Here is an 18,878-nt window from a genome sequence, read left to right on the forward strand (position 1 = left end):
AGACAACGGAAATATATTTAATACTGTTATACTATACATATATTTAAGATTTTTATTATATGATACACATATTTAATACACACCCATGACCCAGGAACTTTGAAAACTTTTTGTTCCGTCGGCAGGATTCGAACCCGCGGCTTGAGCTACCGACAGCCCACCCACTGAGCCACAGAGGTCGTCAAACAAAATTATATCCACTTTTGTAAATTAAGAAATTAATAGGGGTGTAGACTATTTTTAGGAAATATATTTATTTTACAGATGTACCATCAAGGAAGTTGATTGCTATGCAATTGACAGACCAACGTTATTTGGTCGAATACTTATGTCAATTCAATGTTAATTGTGATCTGTCGGCTGGGTTTGACGTAACGCAACCAAACTACTTATGTCCCCGATTTGCATAGGAATCAACTTCTCTGATAGTACATAAGTATTTTGTTACACCTAAAAATATGTATAAAAAATAAATACACTCTTATTTCAATTAAAAAAAACACTTATTAAATATAAAAAATATTATAAAGTTATTAAGTAAAATATGTCCATTTTCGGTAATTCTATAATACATCTCAAAAAAACAATAATTTGTATTAGATTTCGTTTACTGTCTACATCCCTATTATTGTATTCCTGCCTAATTACTGGTCAATAGTATGCTAAATACTTACATGACACTAATAAAAGACAATAAAATTAATTATTTGATTATTTAAAAATAATTTAAAATTTTCCCCGGTTTGGGGAAAATTTCCCCACTTTGTTATGGACATTACTGACCTGTTGAAGTTGAATTAATATTTACATTATTTTATCAAAATACTTTAAAAATATGTTATCTTACCTATGAAATATTATTCCTTGATGTTTTTTGTGTAAGGTTGTATTGTTCTTGCACCATTTTACAACACAAGATGGCATATTTATTTTTATTTATGAATGACAAAGACGTGTCACCGCGATGCAGTCTAATTGCGTAATGGCGGTACGATCGGCTTATTACAGTGCGAGTGCGTGTGCAAGATGTGTACGTATGATCGCCTGGGCTTATTAAGGGTGCTTCACTCATTTCTTAATGGCGATCCGTCCGTATTTTTTTTACGTCCGTGGATGTTTGTTTATAAAAAATAATTGGAGTATAGAGTTATTTTTATTAAAACCTAAAACCAAGAACGTAGTAAAGTATGATACAAGATTATGTTCAAATTCATAAACAGTCCAATATTATACTTAAAAAAACTGCATAAACTTGTAAGGTAATTTTTAAATCAAATCGACTTGTACATAATATAATTATCTATTTATATTTTATTTACCTTCATAATATACAAAATTCTGTTTAGGTATGTTATATAAAGTTTTGAAGAATAATTATTTTGCAGACTTTGCTTTAGTAGGTTTAAAACTTTTTACTGTTTTATTTTTGTTATTATTATTATCAGCATTAATAATTATTATCTAAGAGTGTCATTGCTTAGTTCTTGTATTAACTACACATTAAAATGTAAAATATTATAATACATAGTTCAAATTAAAATAGAATCCAAATTAATTTAATTAATAATATATGTACCTACCTATTACTTACCGTAATTAATTAAATATAATATAAGAAGTACAAACAAGACTATAAAATCCATTACCACATTACAGTGATTAGTGATTAGTTGATTACACATAGGCCTGAGTGTTTTTTTTTATTATTGTGCCTTGGACTTAAGAATTGTAACCAAATATAAATATGTATTATAAATACCTAACATAAAAAATACACATATTTTTATGATTAATATAACTATGATTAACATCGTAATAAATTGCTATACAAACATAGCCTTTATTGTACGCGTCTTGCGCACTGCGGCTGCGCTACATTGCTCTAAACAAAACCAGTCGTCGATGAGAAATTAAAAAATTCGTTATATTTTTTATGGCTTCCCAACAAGGGGAGGAATTTGGAGAACGGCGACCGCTAGCGGCTAGGGGATGCTTGATTTTGTACGGCCGCTTCGCGCCTGCGCGCGTAGTTCGCGCCACTGCTACGTTGCTTGCAAGCCAGATGTTCTGAAAAGCTTCCTGTAGTCGTTAAACAGCTCTGCATTTTTACTAAAAAAGTAGAAAATGCGGACTAGTTTTAGTTTTATATTATTTAATTTTTGTGAAGTATTATGTGCGGAGATTAATATTATGTGATTTGTAACTCGTAACGTTAATACTAAAGTTATCGAGCGTCTCGATGTCCACGAGTTCACTCGAAACCAACAAAGCGGCGGACATTTTATTTTGAGTACTCGATAATGTAGCGTTTGCGTCGAAAAAATTAAATGTCGTTTTATGGTTCTGTATTCGGATATCGTGCGCTTACACCTTTCGTGAGTATTTTTGATTTTCGCTAGGTACTTTGTGAAAAATCGGCAACGATTCGTGCACGTATTGTAAAAGCGGTTACTTATATCCAAGAATTACCGCTAGCTTGCCCAATTTTTTTAAAAGTCGTCGAGATCGTGACGTAAGCAATCTGGACGTCTACAGGTATCGTAAAATACCTCAACATTACATAAACTTACATTCATCTTCTATCGACCCACTCCGACTCGGAGGCTTCGTGGTAGAGATTTCCGCGCGCACGGCGCCCCTAACCTCTTCACTAATTAGATTGTGACGACACCTTCGGGTGAGATACGATCGTTTTGAGTATTTTTTGATGTTTTGCATTTTACTGAGCAGCGATGCCGAGGGGGGTGAAGCGAGGGCAGGCGGAGGGAGAAGCCGAAGTGGTGGTCCGCGTCGGAGCGTCTCCATCGCAAACCACACTCCTCGACGATAGCCCCAGCCAGCCCATAAGCTACCACCTTCTCGACCATGGCTACGGAGCTACGCCGCAGCACCAGATCCGGCGGGAGGCTCCAACTGCACCGCCGAAGACTTCGGAAGTGAGTCTCGTTTCGATTACTATCATAAATGTCATATCTGTATGTGTGTAATCAACAATTGTATATCAGCTGATTTCGGCTGAAACATTGGATTGTCTTTATATTTCAAGATAGTTCTAACTATTTTAATTTTATAATACAGGTAGAACTTATTAGGGAAATACTCATCATATAAAGCATCACATTTGGCTGGTAGTTTAACGGTATTTAAAGTATTGGTTAGCCAAAGAAAGTCAAAGATCGAACTATGTTTCAAATCATAGTTTAACTATGATTTCTTGTAATTTTGTTTGCATGTTTTCAGGCTTGTTTTATATCACATTTAACCTGTTCACGGACAAACAAAATATGAATTTGCTCATTGATTGCTTATGCAATTTTGAAACTTATGCATGAACAATTTGGTACAATGACTCGTGAATGTGTAATGTAAATTTTAAGGTTATGGTATTATTAGCTAGCATCTGATCTGTTTTTATAGTTTTTCTATAAAATATATAAGTAAGTAGAAAGTATAACCACTAAAATGTTCTTTTTTGAGAGTGGCACCTGATAATAATAATTTTTATACCATTAAATTATAAGGTCATTCAACTAGTGGGAAATGTATAAGATATAAAATATGTAAAATTGTAATTAATAATAATGGCAAATGATAAAATTATTATTTAATGGTTTTCTATTTCAACATTCTTAGTGATGTTTTAATATAATATTATTTTGTCATTTATATTAATATTTAGAAATTGAAAGATACTTTGACCATAAATGGTCTATTTATATTCAAAGGTTTTGGCTTAAATTACTATATTCTTTAGAATATAATATTATATATATTAATAATATGAGTACCAAAACAAGGCTATTTTTCTACTTACAATTTTCTCACACGGTTCTGTCCTTTCAATTAATTATTTTTATACCATTGATATATTATAATGAAGTAAATGAGATTAAAATCTCATACATCTTTAATCTTTATACAATTTTTACATATTGATTTGGTAATGAGCATAAATAGAAGCTATACATTTTGTCTGCCTTGATGTATAATTTAGAAAAATAAGGCGTGTCACCTTGGATGTTGTTATTGAAATTTTATTAAGTAACTGTATTTTTCTTACATATTGTATTGCAGTTAATAATAATACAAATATTTTACATTTCTTTAATGAATCAATTATTATTGTCTGGTCAATAAACTTTGTGCCTTGCCATGGATATCTTACAAAATATGAAGTGTTAACTGTCTTTGATCCGGAGTATACTTTTTGAGCTTAATCATTAATGCTTGTACTGTAGTAAAGAATAATATTTATAAAATATTGTGTTTATTGTTTAAACATTGATAATTTAGATAACAATTTAAAATATTGATTAAGCATATTATATTTTCTAAAGGAAGGCCTTGCATGATTTTGCACTTGGCTAAATACATAATATACTTACTAATTTTTACCTTACATGAAATTAGGTATAAATCTGAGTTGGATCTAACATCTAACCCAAGAATATGCGTATAGACTATACTTAGCTGTAGTCTGTATGCATATTCTGAACATTTTCAAATTACTTACATGTGCATAATATTATATTCCAAATTCAATGCAAGTTCTATAGAACTAAAAAAAGAATGAGAATACTTGCAATTGACTTTTGACTTCTGCACCACTGATAAAAAATAAATCTGTACTTAAGAGGCCGGATGCCATCGAAATTCTCATACATACGTAATACCAAAATCATTTTCTCTTACGAAAATATTTAACATGTTTTGAGTTATTTTTCAGCTTAAAATAGTAACTACCTAGGTTCCTGCACAAAAATTTACCACAAAATATTTAAACACTAAAAATATTTTTTTGAGTTTAAATATTTTGTAGTAAATTTTTGTGCAGGAAGTAGGAACCTTACCTAGGTTCCTTAACTAAAAAAATCTATTTTAAGCTGAAAAATAACTCAAACATGTTAAATATTTTCGTATGAGAAAATGATTTTGTTATTACGTATGTAATTATGTATGAGAATTTCGATGGCACCCGGCCTCTTAATCAGTAGGTACGACAAATGACAATCCATGTTCTTGATTGCAAGCTATTAGATTATAATAATTTCCATTTAGTTGTTTTTGCGATGTTTGATGGTTTGGGGACGTTGTCGGTCGAACTACGGTATGGGTCCCGAATTTGCCATCTGCAATTCAAGGTCATAGGTCAAAGCACAATATTGTAATAGGCATGGCTTCGATAGTGTTTGTGGGGTCTAACGGGCATCGCACATGGCAAGTCGTAGGGCGCTCACCCACGCCATGTGGGCATGATGGTCACGTGGTCTATCTCCAGTTGCGCAAGTGCAATTATAACACTTATTAGTTATTATCGTATATAACCCGTATATTTTTCCCTTGTTTTCCTATATACAATCAGTGGCCAGACTATAATGAGATATTTTGACTGATTGAATGGCGTTTAACCCGTGGATCGTGGGAAAACGAGACACAATAGATATTCTATTGTGTCTCGTTCACCGTTGAGCGTATGAGGCTTGATGAATTAAGAGCATTCTGATCCTATTAAACGCCATTACGCTAATGCTTCAGCCTCTAATCAGTTAAGAGGGCGACTAACCCCAAAAATCAAACATCGTCCTTCTCTCTTCACACTCACGCCCGTCTTTCATATGCCAGGTGAAAATGAACGACGCGGATTCATGGCCAAATTAGTTTTTTCTCAATAATTCGATAAATATTCAACATTTTAAAAATCCGCTAGGTCGATCTCTCAATGATAGAATTTTATACAATGTGTGATCTCTCAATGATAGAATTTTATACAATGTGTTAAAATATTAACTTAGTTCAATGCACGGTTATGGCAATAAATGAAAAATTCGTGAAAATTAGATGCATCTTTGTGATTTTTTTCCTATCGAGAAAAATTTAAGATATCGTCTTTTTGCTCAGATCGAATTCTCGGAAATATAATGTAGTATCTAATTTTAGAAAATGAAACAATTCGGGGCTTATTTTCAAGTATATAAATGAATTATAAAATCGACACTTTAGGGTTAGTCGCCCCCTTAAGTGAGTGGTTTCTTTTCAATTTTGTTACCACCTTGCGGGAGTCAAGCAGTTCGCCAGTTCCTGGGGGTTTGGTTGAGGTGTTTTACGTGATTGGTGAGGCGTCAAACGTGCTGATTTTTATAGCGTTCAATCTCGGAGGCCACATCCTAATGTGGCCTCCGAGATTGAATGTATTGATTTAATGGTACCTATACCATCGAAGAAATTTATTCATAGGCAGTTGACGGACCTACGTCATTTCGTCAAATTATGTCAATTCAATGTTGATCGGGATCTGTCGGCTGGGTTGGACACAAAGCGACCAAATGACATAGGTCCGCCATCTGCCTAAATCAACTTCACTGATAGTACATGCAGGTATTCATGTATCGATGTTTCTAGTAAACCATGTATAATTTGGTGCTGAAATTTATATACTTACGTCACTTCATCCGTAGGCCATCGCGTCTCTCCCTAGTGTGGGGTCATTGGACTTTCGCCTGTCTCTTTCTCTCTTCCTCGTCATTTTTGGTAACCTGTCCTGTTTTTGAATAACAACTATGACGTTTTTAGTTGTTTAATTCCTAATTTTTGTCTTTTGCCTTTTTCTTGTTAGTAATAATTTACCCATTCCAAAGATCGTTCTTTCATTAGTAGTTTCTAATAGGTTAAGGAAAAAATCTTTTCACATTATAGTATATATGAACTTGTCGTAAAATCTCTTGGGCTACACCAATTGTATCTGGGGATGATTTTGGTATCATTAAAAAGTTTTAATTTTACAGAAGACAATTCCAAATTCGGTAAGTGTGAGATTTTCATTTGTTTTTCTTATTGTTAAAATTAGTGATTCTCATGAATAAATTCAGTTTAAAATTTTATTATAAAAAAGGTAAAAATGCAACACATGCCGCGAAAAAAATTTGTGATGTTTATGGACCTAATGCAGTATCTGTGAGAGTGGTCAAAGGCCGGTCAGGCTTCACAGACTGTGGCGAAACCCGGGTTAAAGCGGGGAATTCACTACCGGGCTGCCCGCGGGCCGCCCGGTCTGGGACAAGTCTGCCGCTTGCCCCTATTGAACACACACAGAACAGGCAAGTCAGTCGAATAGATAGACGGCTGCAGCTCGGTCGTGGACTAATGGACTCGATCTTCTTTGTAACAAATGATAGATCAGCATCGGCATTGAGTTCTTTGGATTTTTCAATAAGTTCGCTGTATTAGCAGCATTACGTAGATCGGTGTTCATGTAATTCTTGCTTTTAACTTTCCACAAACAAGGATACGACCAGTAAATGGAAATAAACGAATGTCAAAATTGCTTTTGTTCCTTCATTCCTAACTTTAGGGTTTGTATTGTTTACAATAATATGTTTTAAAATATTATTTTAAGAGCACTCCAGTCGCTCTCCAAGGCGCGAATGACGACAGCCGCCCGTCGCGACCATTCATGTTCACATTTGCCCGTGCCCGCGCGGGAAAAATGCGATCTCGCGGGCCGGCTGCGGGCTCGGGCCAACGGGCATGTCTGTGCCCGTACCTAAGAATTGACGAGCAGACATGCGACAGACCTGCCCGTGACGGGCGGCCCGGTAGTCAATTCCCCGCTTAACTCGCAACAAGGTAACGCTGTGTGTGTGGTGGGATTGGAAGGGCATCATTCATTATGAGCTGTTACCGCCAGACAGGACCATCGATTCTGAACTGTACTGCGAACAACTGATGAGATTATAGCAAGAAGTTGAGAGAAAGCGGTCGGAATTAATCAACAGAAGGGTGTGGTTTTTCACCTTGATAACGCTAGACCTCACACATCTTTCAGCCAAAATTACGAGAGTTTGGCTGGGAGGTGTTAATATATCCGCCGTATAGTCCTGACCTTGCACCTTCAGATTTCCACCTGTTTCGGTCGCTGCAGAATTCCTTAGGCAGTGTCAGGTTGACATCACAAGAAGACTGCCAAAACCACTTGTCTCAGTTTTTTCATCAGAAGCCCTAGCATTTTTATAGCAATGGAATCATACCAACAAGATGGCAAAAAGTTATAGAATAAAATTGCACCTATATACTTTAGCAGTTTAGTCTTTATAAAAACCTTTTAAATTTTTATATAAAATGCGAAGAAAATAAAGTATTTCGGTCTCTTCGTTCTGTTGGAGTGAATACCTACCTTGTTTTGATTCTTCATTAGATTCTGTTGTTTGCATCGACATAAATTATATTTTTCCCCGTTGGTTAAGAATACTAGTTTGATGCTACACGAAAGGGTTGCGCCCCTAATCTATACGTTTTCTTTAGTTCACTGAATATTATTGGGTAAAATTGTTAGATGTAGTTTACCATTGGGTAAGTTATAGACTGCTTTGGTTTTGACCCGAATATTTTGGGGTGGAAATAATTTGACCAATAGGATTGAAAGCTTTGTTTTAAACAGTTGAAATGGTTATTAAAAATTAAAGATAGATGTTTTAGTTTTTGGTCATGTTTTCTTACAATGGGAATGTTTTTTTTATAGATTGCTTAAATAAACACCTCCCCTGTTATTGTTGCCTAAAAAGTAAGGAACAAAAGTTCGCACTGTATTTAAAAAGTTCTTTTATCGAAGATTTCAATAAGTGAATTGTTGTAGGTCAATGAACCTGAATTAAAATTTCGCCAGCAATACAACCCTCTCGTCTTTTGACTTTTTATTCCGGGGACCCGTGCGCAAGTGGAGCGTATTCGGCCGTTTCGGCGGACATCTTGAGAATTGAGATGCGTGCATGAAACAATGTCATGAATCATGATATATTTGTAAGGGCCATGTGTTATGGTTACTTTGACAAAAACAAGTAATTCAGTTTATACGTAATAGTGTTTGTTGATAAGTTCTCCTTTTCAAGCAGACCGGAATGGTTCATCTAATAAGGACATAAGTACTTCTAACACTTCCTGACCTTTTATGACAGTATTCGTGTTGAATTTTTACGTTTTATATGACGAAATATTAATACATTATATGTACATCTTGTTTCTCTTTAATAGAGGAGGTAAATACTAAATACTCTGTTTTGATTGTCACGGAAAAACTCTGTCACATAGTTTTATAATGTTATGATCTGCGCCGATTTTCATAGTTGTGAATGTTCTGGAAAATTACCTCCTTTTTGGAAGTCGGTCAAAAAGTAATTAATCAGTTATTAAATCAAATTCAAGTCAATTTTTAGACAATTTTAAGATAAAAAAATTGTTGATAATGACTCTCGGGTAAGTAGTCAGTCTTTCATGAAGATTTCGTTACTGAGTTGATGACAATTGACTGATGAATCATTTAAATGTAAGGGTTGTGGGATATCAAGATAATTTTGGCTTAAAAAATCCTTTTGTATTTTTAAATGAATTATTTTATCCGGTCGTCGGGTACGCATTATGCAGGCAGCAGGCTGCATTCGGGCAATGGAAGGGCATAAATTGATTATGTAAATAGATCGCAGGGGTTTGAAAAGTGTATCTTAGATGTTCGGGTTCGCACATCTGCCCTGATTTACAACGCCGAGCTCACGAAAAAAACGGCCAACCCGCAAATTAACAATAGTCGCGTCAGATCACCGGTAATAATACTCGAAATTTTGAGATAAGGAATTGGCATTCTTTCGCCGGAGTCCCTTCCGAGAGCCCGTCGGCTTTGTGTTGGTTCTAATTTATGTCGTGTATTGTGTACCGGTACCCTCCCCACACACTTCCTCGAAGGGGCTCTGGCCCCGCGCCGCCGTACGTCGAACTAGTTGCACGATGCATCAGCACATTGGGAATTCTTGTCTAAATGTGTTTCTTTAATTTTGCATCCGTTTAAAAAGTTCGATAAGATCGTGCCCCCCGCGTTATTGTGTGTTGTTTTGTGTTCTGTGAAAATGGTGTTGTGAACTTGTGACGATGACTTACTTGGTCCTGAGAGTGAGTATATCTGGTTTAACCCGGCGTGATACAAGTGACTTAGTTTCGAGGGGACCCAGCGGCAGCCGATTGTTCCATATTTTCGGTTAACTCTAACAATGTGTGCATTGTAATGGGATCACTGTAGGTCTCTTTAGGTAGGCTTTCGTTGGATGTCTTCAATAAAGAAAGCAATTCTTGGTATGCCTTAGCTGATGCAATGGTTGTTGTTTACATATTTTTATATTTTCACTTGATACATAGTGATTACTTCAAACACAATACACACTTCTTATGTATTAAGTATACATAAAACACGGAATATATAACACTACAAAATATATAACATTAGTGTTATATATTCCGTGACATAAAAGCTCATTTTTTGCACTTGAAAATTTAAAGGAAGAAGAGAGAAGAAATTATTTTTCTCTCGTGGACAAGGGAATTAAGATTGAAGTCGTAACTGTTGGTTCTCTTGTTTGATTGACTTTGAAACCTACTACTACTAACCTTATTAAAGATACTACAAACATAGCTATAGTTTATAGGTAGTATATCAGGACAAATCAAACAACGATTAGCTGCAACATACTGCCGATGAAGAATTACAAAGCAAGAGAAATCTGCTTATTAACATAATTATGTTGCCACTAACCTATTTTATATATCTACGCGAGAGCGTGACGTACGACTCGACAATCTGTATTATCGTCACACTATTGACGATATTGTAAATAGTAAATACATTGACATTATTCAGATTAAATATTGTTTGGTATAGTTTTCACCTCTATTTTATCTCTTTTACTCGTTTTATGCGGCCTCTACGTTGGCCCAGCCGCGGATTTATAAATAGGCCGTTATAGCTCACGGCCTAGGGGCGGCAGCATCCAGAGGCCCTACTGATCACGTACATGGGCATTTTCAAAAAAATGTGTACCCCTGGTTTTTACCTTGTCCCTTGACTTCGCTACAGATTATTTGTAAAAAATTACATACTAACATTTTGTAATTTTAATGTAGGAGCATAAACAAGTTTTCTTTTATTAAAATACATTCACGTTTGTATATAATTTTATTTAGTATGAGATTTATAAGGGTTTTTAAGTACCGAAACCTATTAAATTCACCTGTCCCCTTCCCAGAAGTTGTAACAAAATCTTTAATAACTATTTTTTTTCTTAAAGTAAGTTACTTAAAAAACATATGTTAGATTCTTAAATACTTAATGTATCAATTGAATGTCTTGTTATTGAAAAATCTAACATAATTTAACTACAAATTAATTAAAATTATAATCATGAAAAAACAACCCGGCCGGAATGTTCGGTTTAGTGACCGTTTTTTTTAGTTTTATAAACATACTACAAAAATATTTTCGGCACTAAATGATAGCACTATATTTCATTGTACATCGAGAAACTTCAATTTAAATTTAGTAGTTAAAAATCTGCTACAAGACGCGGACGCAGGTTGGATGGTTCTTCAGGAACGGTTTATTTGTTCAGATAAGTGACCATATTTTGTAAGCATTATTATACTTTCTCCAACTGTTTTTACTGTTGACACGTTGCAAAATTAGTTTAGTATTTAGTATAAAAAATGAAATTGTGATAACTATTATCGGTTATTTACAAACACTTTAAAAGTAAAAGAAAGTAATATTACGTGACTTCCGACTTGTGACTTTTCGTATGGTCACATATAATGGAACGGACAAGTCACAACAGGCGGAAAGCATAAGGCTTAGTTCACATTTTAAATAAATTATTTTTTTATTCACAGATTTTATTAAGAAAATTGGAGATTTTTAAACTGGTACGATTAACATACAAATATATTTTTTATTACTTATGTGTTAAGGTGACGCCGCGTTAAAGTAAAAAACCGTTTTGGATATGTTTTAGATTGCTAGTTTTCTATGAAAGGCCGGCCCGGCCTCTCACAGAAAACAAGCAATGGAACAGCAAAAAATGGAAAGGGCGTAAGCGACAAAATAGTTTTGTCGCGTAATTTAAAAACCATAAATACATTTCATATAAGCTATGGGCAAATTAAAGTGTATGCTTGAACCAATCCATGTACATTTTTGGAAGCTTAAATCACTCTCCTCTGTAGGGAAAAATAGGAATCCTTTTTTTTTACACAGGTCTATTTGATTGATTATTCTGTGTTATAAAAGTTGACCAATCGTGTTATGCTATGGGTAAATCAAAGACAAAGACATGATAAATACTGCCAATGAACTTTAATTTCTTAGCTTTAGTTATTGCTGAGAAAAATCGATATCGCTACAGCCAAATCATAAAGGCGTCGACTTTACTTAACAATAACAAATATACTATTTAAAATTTAAGTACCTAAAAGTTTTATGTTTTTTAAAAATTTTGATTTTATTTCCACTACTTTTCTATCAGTAAAGTTGAAAATCATTTTGTGTCGTTGATATTTGCAGATTTATAATAACTAGACATCAGATTATATGCATTTGCATACTTGCATATGCAAATGCATATAATGTCACTTTTTAGGCGATAGTGCATATTTTGGCAATTTTTCGTTGATAGTGCATATTTCGGTAGTTTAACTTCCATGGGCATTAAGATTGCAATCGGAAAATGTTGGTAGAAAATTATTATTGGCGTATAATAAATAAATAAAAAGTCTTTATTTCAAGAAATTAAAAATCCTGGATTTTATGAAATTATAAAAATTGGCGCTTTTATTAATGTCACTACCGGAAAAGTCTTCAAAAAAATAATAAATTTTAATATTAAGTGACTTTTGATTGTGCATATTTTGTGCATATTTCGACCATTTTTCGTGCATATTTGCATGGATATTTCGGCACTTTGATCGTGCATATAATCCGATGTCATTAATAACTTAGGAATTCGTAGACATGTGAACACATCTTTATGATTATGAGATGTTCGTCCCTCTAATTATTGAAGTTAAATCTATGAAATCAAAGAATTTTTTACTTTTATAAGTAGTGCAACAATAAAAATGTTTAAATAAAAGGTTTTTGTGTTATAAAAACTCCTTTAAATATGTTAAATATTACTTACTCATGTAAAAAAATGAAAAATAACCTAGTGGTTGGGTCACATAGTCACACTATGGATTAAAAATAATTGCTACTCTTGTTGATCCTTGAAATTATCTAAATTTTTTTTAATAAACAATTAAATATGCATTTCACTAGATTAAATTAACGAAGAAATCCATTTATTGCTGTATTTTTTTGTATTAAATTATATTTTACATTTAGTCGCACAACGGAATCTGTTTCGTCGAAAATTCGATTTTGTTTCAATAATATCAGAATAATATAACGTTTTCAGCGTTCTTTTTAACTTATTCCATTAGTTCAATATTTTTCCTTGTATATGACATTCAAAAAAAGGTAAATAAATGACCTTAAAAAATATAGACATATTTTTGCAAGGGTACACGTTTTTTTGAAAATGCCCACATATTATACGGGGCGGCGGAAACAAAGTGGCCTACTCTCATTTAAAATATAAATTCGGCATTGCGTTGGCCTTTGATTGACTAATACAAGCGATTACGAAGTTCTAGACCAAATATTCGCTTATGAGTTATGTTATGACAGTGAAACTCGTGATTATTCATCATAAATATGGAGACTGGAGACCTTGTTCTCTTATATTGTAGTATTTGTAGTATTTTAGTCAGCCTTAGTTGATTTATATTATTATAAGATCATCTGCATTCATTTTAGTCTAGTAATACCTTGTCTTATAATATTAAAGTATTGGCCATATTATCCGAAATAAAACGTGTCACAAAACTTCATATTTTTTTTTAAAGAATCTATGAAATCTAGCCTCATGTTTGTATTTCAAGGATCGTAGCTCTACTTAATAATATAATCTGCATAACTGACCATTGCCATTTCAATTCTTTTTGAGTTTATCGTAACCTCGATTTGTTCAGTCTGCTATGTGTTCGATAGTGTATCTAATACGACATAATATATTTAACAGTCAGTGATAAATAAAATAATATCTTCCACCATTATTTACATAGTATTACATTCTAATCATATTATATATAACATCTGTTTTCCGTGATTTGATCCAAGCAATAATACTATTTTCAAATTTTATTCAAACTTTAATTAATACATTTATTGACAATGAAACCCTAAAATCTGCTAATAAAAAATAATAAACTTGGTCATCTTTATAACTGCAAGAAAAGAACTACATACCCCGCGTTCCATTTGATGTTAAAAACGATCAAAACGCTCAAAATAGGAGGAATTTTGAGCGTTTTGATCGTTTTTAGCATCAAATGGAACGCGGGGATAATATGCACCTTGATTTGGTCAATATCCTTTCCTTTTCACGGCTATGGGCGTGGTCTTACGACTTACGCTTACTGCGTCTTTTACGTATAATGCCTCCCTATCAGTAGTTTATCAAGCTACCTCTACATTTCTATGCTACGTAGTACACCGCCCTTGCCTGGAGACTACCATCTATACTTACTAATATTATAAAGTGGAAGAGTTTGTTTGTTTGAACGCGCTAATCTCAGGAACTACTAGTACGATTTAAAAAAATCCTTCAGTGCTAGATAGCCCATTTATCGAGGAAGGATATAGGCTTCGATCACTAATATACTAGTGATCGAAGGATATATTTATCACGCTAAGACTAATAGGAGCGACGAAATAGAGGAAAATGTGGAAAAAGCGGAGGGAATTATTTGAAAGAGCTTATCTCACGAACTACTGAAGCATTTTTTATGTTATTTGACACAGATAAGAAGAAGACCACGTGAAGAGGCTATTTTTTGTGGAGTAATTTGTCTGTGAAATATCTAATTTACGCGGGCGAAGCCACACGGAACGTCTAGTATAATAATATAATGGTTGGAGTATTTTCTTCACAATTAAAATATAATAGTTATATTGGAAGTGAGGAAATTATATTATCATATTGATATCGAGACGACTATCTTACTACTACCTGACTCGTAAGTCGTAAATGAAATAAATTAGATTCAGTTAAATTGTAAACACCTAAGTAGTAATTAATGGAAAGTTTCATATTATTGTCGATTTACACACAAGAGACATTTCTTTTTCCGTTACTTTTATCTTTCCAATATTACATATCGACTGGAGCGATGTTTAAATTTGTTACTCAATTTTCTCCATCCAATTTGTTCCATCCTATTTCTGACTGACGGAGCAACGTTAAATGACAGATTCGACTGAGAATACAATAACAGACCATATTGTATTTAGGTCGAGAGAAATCTCAATTATCTATCGAATCCGTATAAACATTTACATTACATGCGACTCCTTAGTCCTTATGTTTGTGTTCAATGCTCATGATCTCTATCTTTGTTGGCAGGCGGTGAAAAGAAGACTGAATCTGAGCGAGAGCAGCTCAGGTAGCCAGGGCCATGTGGTGCCGATGAAGGCGGACTTCAAAACGCCGAAGCAGAAGCGCGTCAAAGTGCTCACGCCGTACAGCCGACCGTCCAGTTCTATGAAAAAATACACAGAACGCTCCAGGTATATATTTTTTTTCTATGCGCCATCAGAGGCCGACAGGAATGGGCAAATGGCCGACGTTTTTTGTGTGTCCAGCTCTCATTGATGCTGGAATGTTTGTTTGTGAGTTTTACGTTAGTTAACGTATTTTTATTGTCCATAAATATAGTTAAAGGCTAAGTTTTACATTCATTAGAGTAGAAAAAATCTAGGTTTCTGAAGGATTTCTTCTAATGTCTAATAATTTACTAATTATTATCGAATTAATGCTCATTTTAGGTTGTCTATCGTTACAGGTTTGATACATCACTCGGTCTCCTGACCAAAAAGTTTGTAGCCCTCCTCAAATCCTCACAAAATGGAGTGTTGGACTTGAACCTAGCAGCGGAGCGCCTCTCAGTACAAAAACGACGTATATACGATATCACTAATGTTCTAGAAGGAATCGGCATACTAGAGAAGAGGTCCAAGAACAATATACAATGGAAATGCGGTAAGTACGAAACTTGTACTAATATTATATTTGGGTAGACGTTGTTCCTACGCGTAATCGCATGTCGCGCGGGATCCGTACGTATGTAGTTTGATAGTTTCTATATCCCTTTCCGGGACGCACAATATCTCTGTACCACATTTTATTGAAATTGATTCAGCGTTTTTAGCGTAGCTTTACACTGTTGCCGCATTAAAATCGAGACTTGAGTTTATGCTCGTATGCAGAGCTTAAGGTAAGGGTAGCAGTAATAACTAAGTCGGAAGGAGTCGTTATACTAAAATTTTAGGTGTGTAAAACATTAGGTGGTCGTCTTGTATGACAGCTGCGACTTGCGACTCGCTCGAGCGCGACCACTCCTGATTCCCTACGCTAGCGACGTAATTACATGCCCAAATTATTATCTGTTGACTGCGCGACGACGTTATGTAAGGGTACGGAATTAAATGTGTGACTTGTTGTACACATTTTTAGATCTAATCAGACGTCGATGCTAATGAAATTTTGTGTAAGTACACAACAGTAGTACCAGTATTAAATGTACGTTTTGTTGATTTTTGCGCCAAAAATAAATCTTCATAGGTACTCTACTAACTTCTATGTACTTATATTGTACAACTTGAGCTTGTGTAGAAAATCATTTGTATTTGAAGCGATATACTATAATAAATTTATTATAAATATTTCTTGGCTTCTAATTTTTATTAGAAATCATGCAAGAACATTCAACTGTATATTAACAGATATGTTTACCGTTTAAGCATGAAATGTCCGTATATCCGTATAAAACTAGCAGTCCCAGCAAACGTTGTTTTGCCATATAAAGGATTTCTCCCATATTATTTTATTGAAGTGACTAAATAAGTATGTCACCATGGCAACGTCCATCGCTATCCCGTCACACAAACAATGGTCGCCGTCAGTCTCGAGTTGTAATAATTTACTATTATTTATTCAACAAGTGTACTTATCAATATAAAAAGTAGATTTTCTATACATGTTTTAAAGCTATATTTGTATAGGTGTGGACGGCGGTGGTTGCGGCGAGGAGGGGCGCGCGCGGCGGCTGCGGCGCGAGGTGCGCGCGCTGACAGAGCGAGAGGCTCAGGTACTGATCTCCACGATAGATGATGATGTCCAACACACATTCCCAGCACTGCTACTCCTGTGAGCCAGGATAGACACCAACCAACCACGAAAAACCCCTTGATATAATTTCAAGGGTGCCCAAGAGACATGCTAAACTCTTAGACACACCTGAGATAGAATCTTGATGTATTATTATCATAGAAGTTGATTCATAGGCAGATGGTGGACGTAATTTGGTCGCGTGATGTCAAAGCCAGCCGTCTTTATTCTTAACGCAAAATAATGTACAAAATACATTATTTTGCGTACAAATTTTCGCCCGTATGGAACCCCAGCTACGCTACCTACATTGATAGAATTGAGAATATTCAAAAAAAGTTTTTAAAATTCATACAGTTTAAGTCAAATACCCACCTACCTAACTATATCGAAAGATGCAAAAAATTTCACATCTTGCCTCTCGCCGAACGAAGAAACATTGCCGACTTGTCGTTGCTCTTCAAAATATTCAGTGGTTCAATTGATTGCCCGGAACTAGTCAGTAAATTTGAGCTCAAAATACCCTCCGGCTCTCTTAGAAGACGTCAACTCCTACACGTTCCATATGCCCCTACCACCTACCGGCAAAATGCGTACATCGTGCGAGCTAGCAAAGCGTACAATACAGCGTCTCAAAGTACCGACGTAGATCTATTTAATACTAATATTAGAAGTCTCAGAAAAGTGTTAACAGACCATTTCTTTAATACTACTGACAAAAGCTAATTTAGTTTATGATAATAATTTGCACATTACTGATACATGATGATCCAAGTTTAGGCTATTATTTTTATTGTTGTCTTTCTTTTTTATTCTTTTATATATAATATGATATTAGATATATTCACCACAGTGCGTCAATTTGACGTCAACAAAATGTATGTACAATCTAAACAAATACCTAGTCGCGAAAACTTTTAATTGGCATTTGTATTGTTACACTTGAATTCTACCTTTGTACTAGCTGTAAGTTTTCCTTTAAAATAAAATAAAAATAAAATAAAATAAAAAAAAAATACCATCAAAGAAGTTAATGAAGTCAGGTTAGGTCAATCCAATGTTATAGTTTGTGCGTTATAAGATGATATGGGTGACAGTTTTCATGTTCCTTGCTACGGGTTTTTTTTACAAGAAAACAAAAAAAATCAAAATGTAATAAATTATATTCACGCATATCATCATAAAACGCACAAACTATAGTCCGGAGATGGCTGGATTGACTGATGAGTTGACTGTCATGTCATCACTCATCAGTCAAAAGTCAAAATTGGCCAAGGGAGAAACGTGCGGCTCTAGCTCGATAAACTAATTTTGACGCAACGGATTTGACGTCATCTAGTACGCTACATATTAGCAAAATATTCTGCATTTTTGAAGATTTAAGCCTCTATAGGGACAGACAGCGGAAACCAACTTCGTTTTTTAGTAGTGATTAACTCTTCTAATTGTAACCCCTAGGTGGGTCGCGCACTGACGGCGGCCGAGCACGCGCTAGCCCGGCTGTCGGCGGAGCACGGCGCGCGCGCATACATCACGTACGCCGACCTGCGCAGCATACGCGACTTCCGAAACCAGACCGTCATACCCATCAAAGCGCCGCCCGACACCAGGCTCAGTGTGAGTTAAACTTTCACAGTTAAGCTTCCGCCTAACCTACGCGACCAAAGCGACTGCGAAGCGGGAGCGTCTGCAAAGCGGGACGTTCGCGTCGGCAGAGCGGGAATAATCTACGGTTTTCCACCGTAGTTTGGCCGAAGCCTTAGCGAAGCCAGATACCAGGCACCAGGGGCGTAGCCACCGCCG

At 35.0% G+C, this 18,878-nt stretch overlaps 1 protein-coding gene and 1 long non-coding RNA gene across 3 annotated transcripts in view; one reads left to right on the top strand and one right to left on the bottom strand.

Moving 5' to 3' along the window:
- Positions 1-669: 669 nt before the first annotated feature.
- On the bottom strand, positions 670-18,808 carry LOC121729298. The gene is made up of 3 exons (XR_006035946.1): positions 18,704-18,808; positions 14,675-14,677; positions 670-680 (listed from the first exon to the last, which is right to left on the bottom strand). It is a non-coding gene; the product is annotated as an uncharacterized LOC121729298 (long non-coding RNA).
- LOC121729297 (transcription factor E2F2) overlaps positions 1,151-18,878 on the top strand; it is a 28,667-nt gene continuing 10,939 nt past the window's right edge. Inside the window, exons 1-6 of one of the 2 annotated variants that reach the window (XM_042117769.1) lie at positions 1,151-1,259; positions 2,731-2,936; positions 15,312-15,475; positions 15,751-15,947; positions 16,970-17,055; positions 18,534-18,692. In XM_042117769.1, the coding sequence (XP_041973703.1) occupies positions 2,733-2,936; positions 15,312-15,475; positions 15,751-15,947; positions 16,970-17,055; positions 18,534-18,692 (810 nt within the window). In that variant the 5' untranslated portion in view covers positions 1,151-1,259; positions 2,731-2,732. Of the gene's footprint in view, positions 1,260-1,913; positions 2,376-2,730; positions 2,937-15,311; positions 15,476-15,750; positions 15,948-16,969; positions 17,056-18,533; positions 18,693-18,878 lie in introns of those variants that run through there. The other variant, XM_042117768.1, reaches the window with a different exon arrangement.

Source organism: Aricia agestis, chromosome 8 (genome assembly GCF_905147365.1).
Source record: "Aricia agestis chromosome 8, ilAriAges1.1, whole genome shotgun sequence".
Taxonomy (NCBI): Eukaryota; Metazoa; Arthropoda; class Insecta; order Lepidoptera; family Lycaenidae; genus Aricia; species Aricia agestis.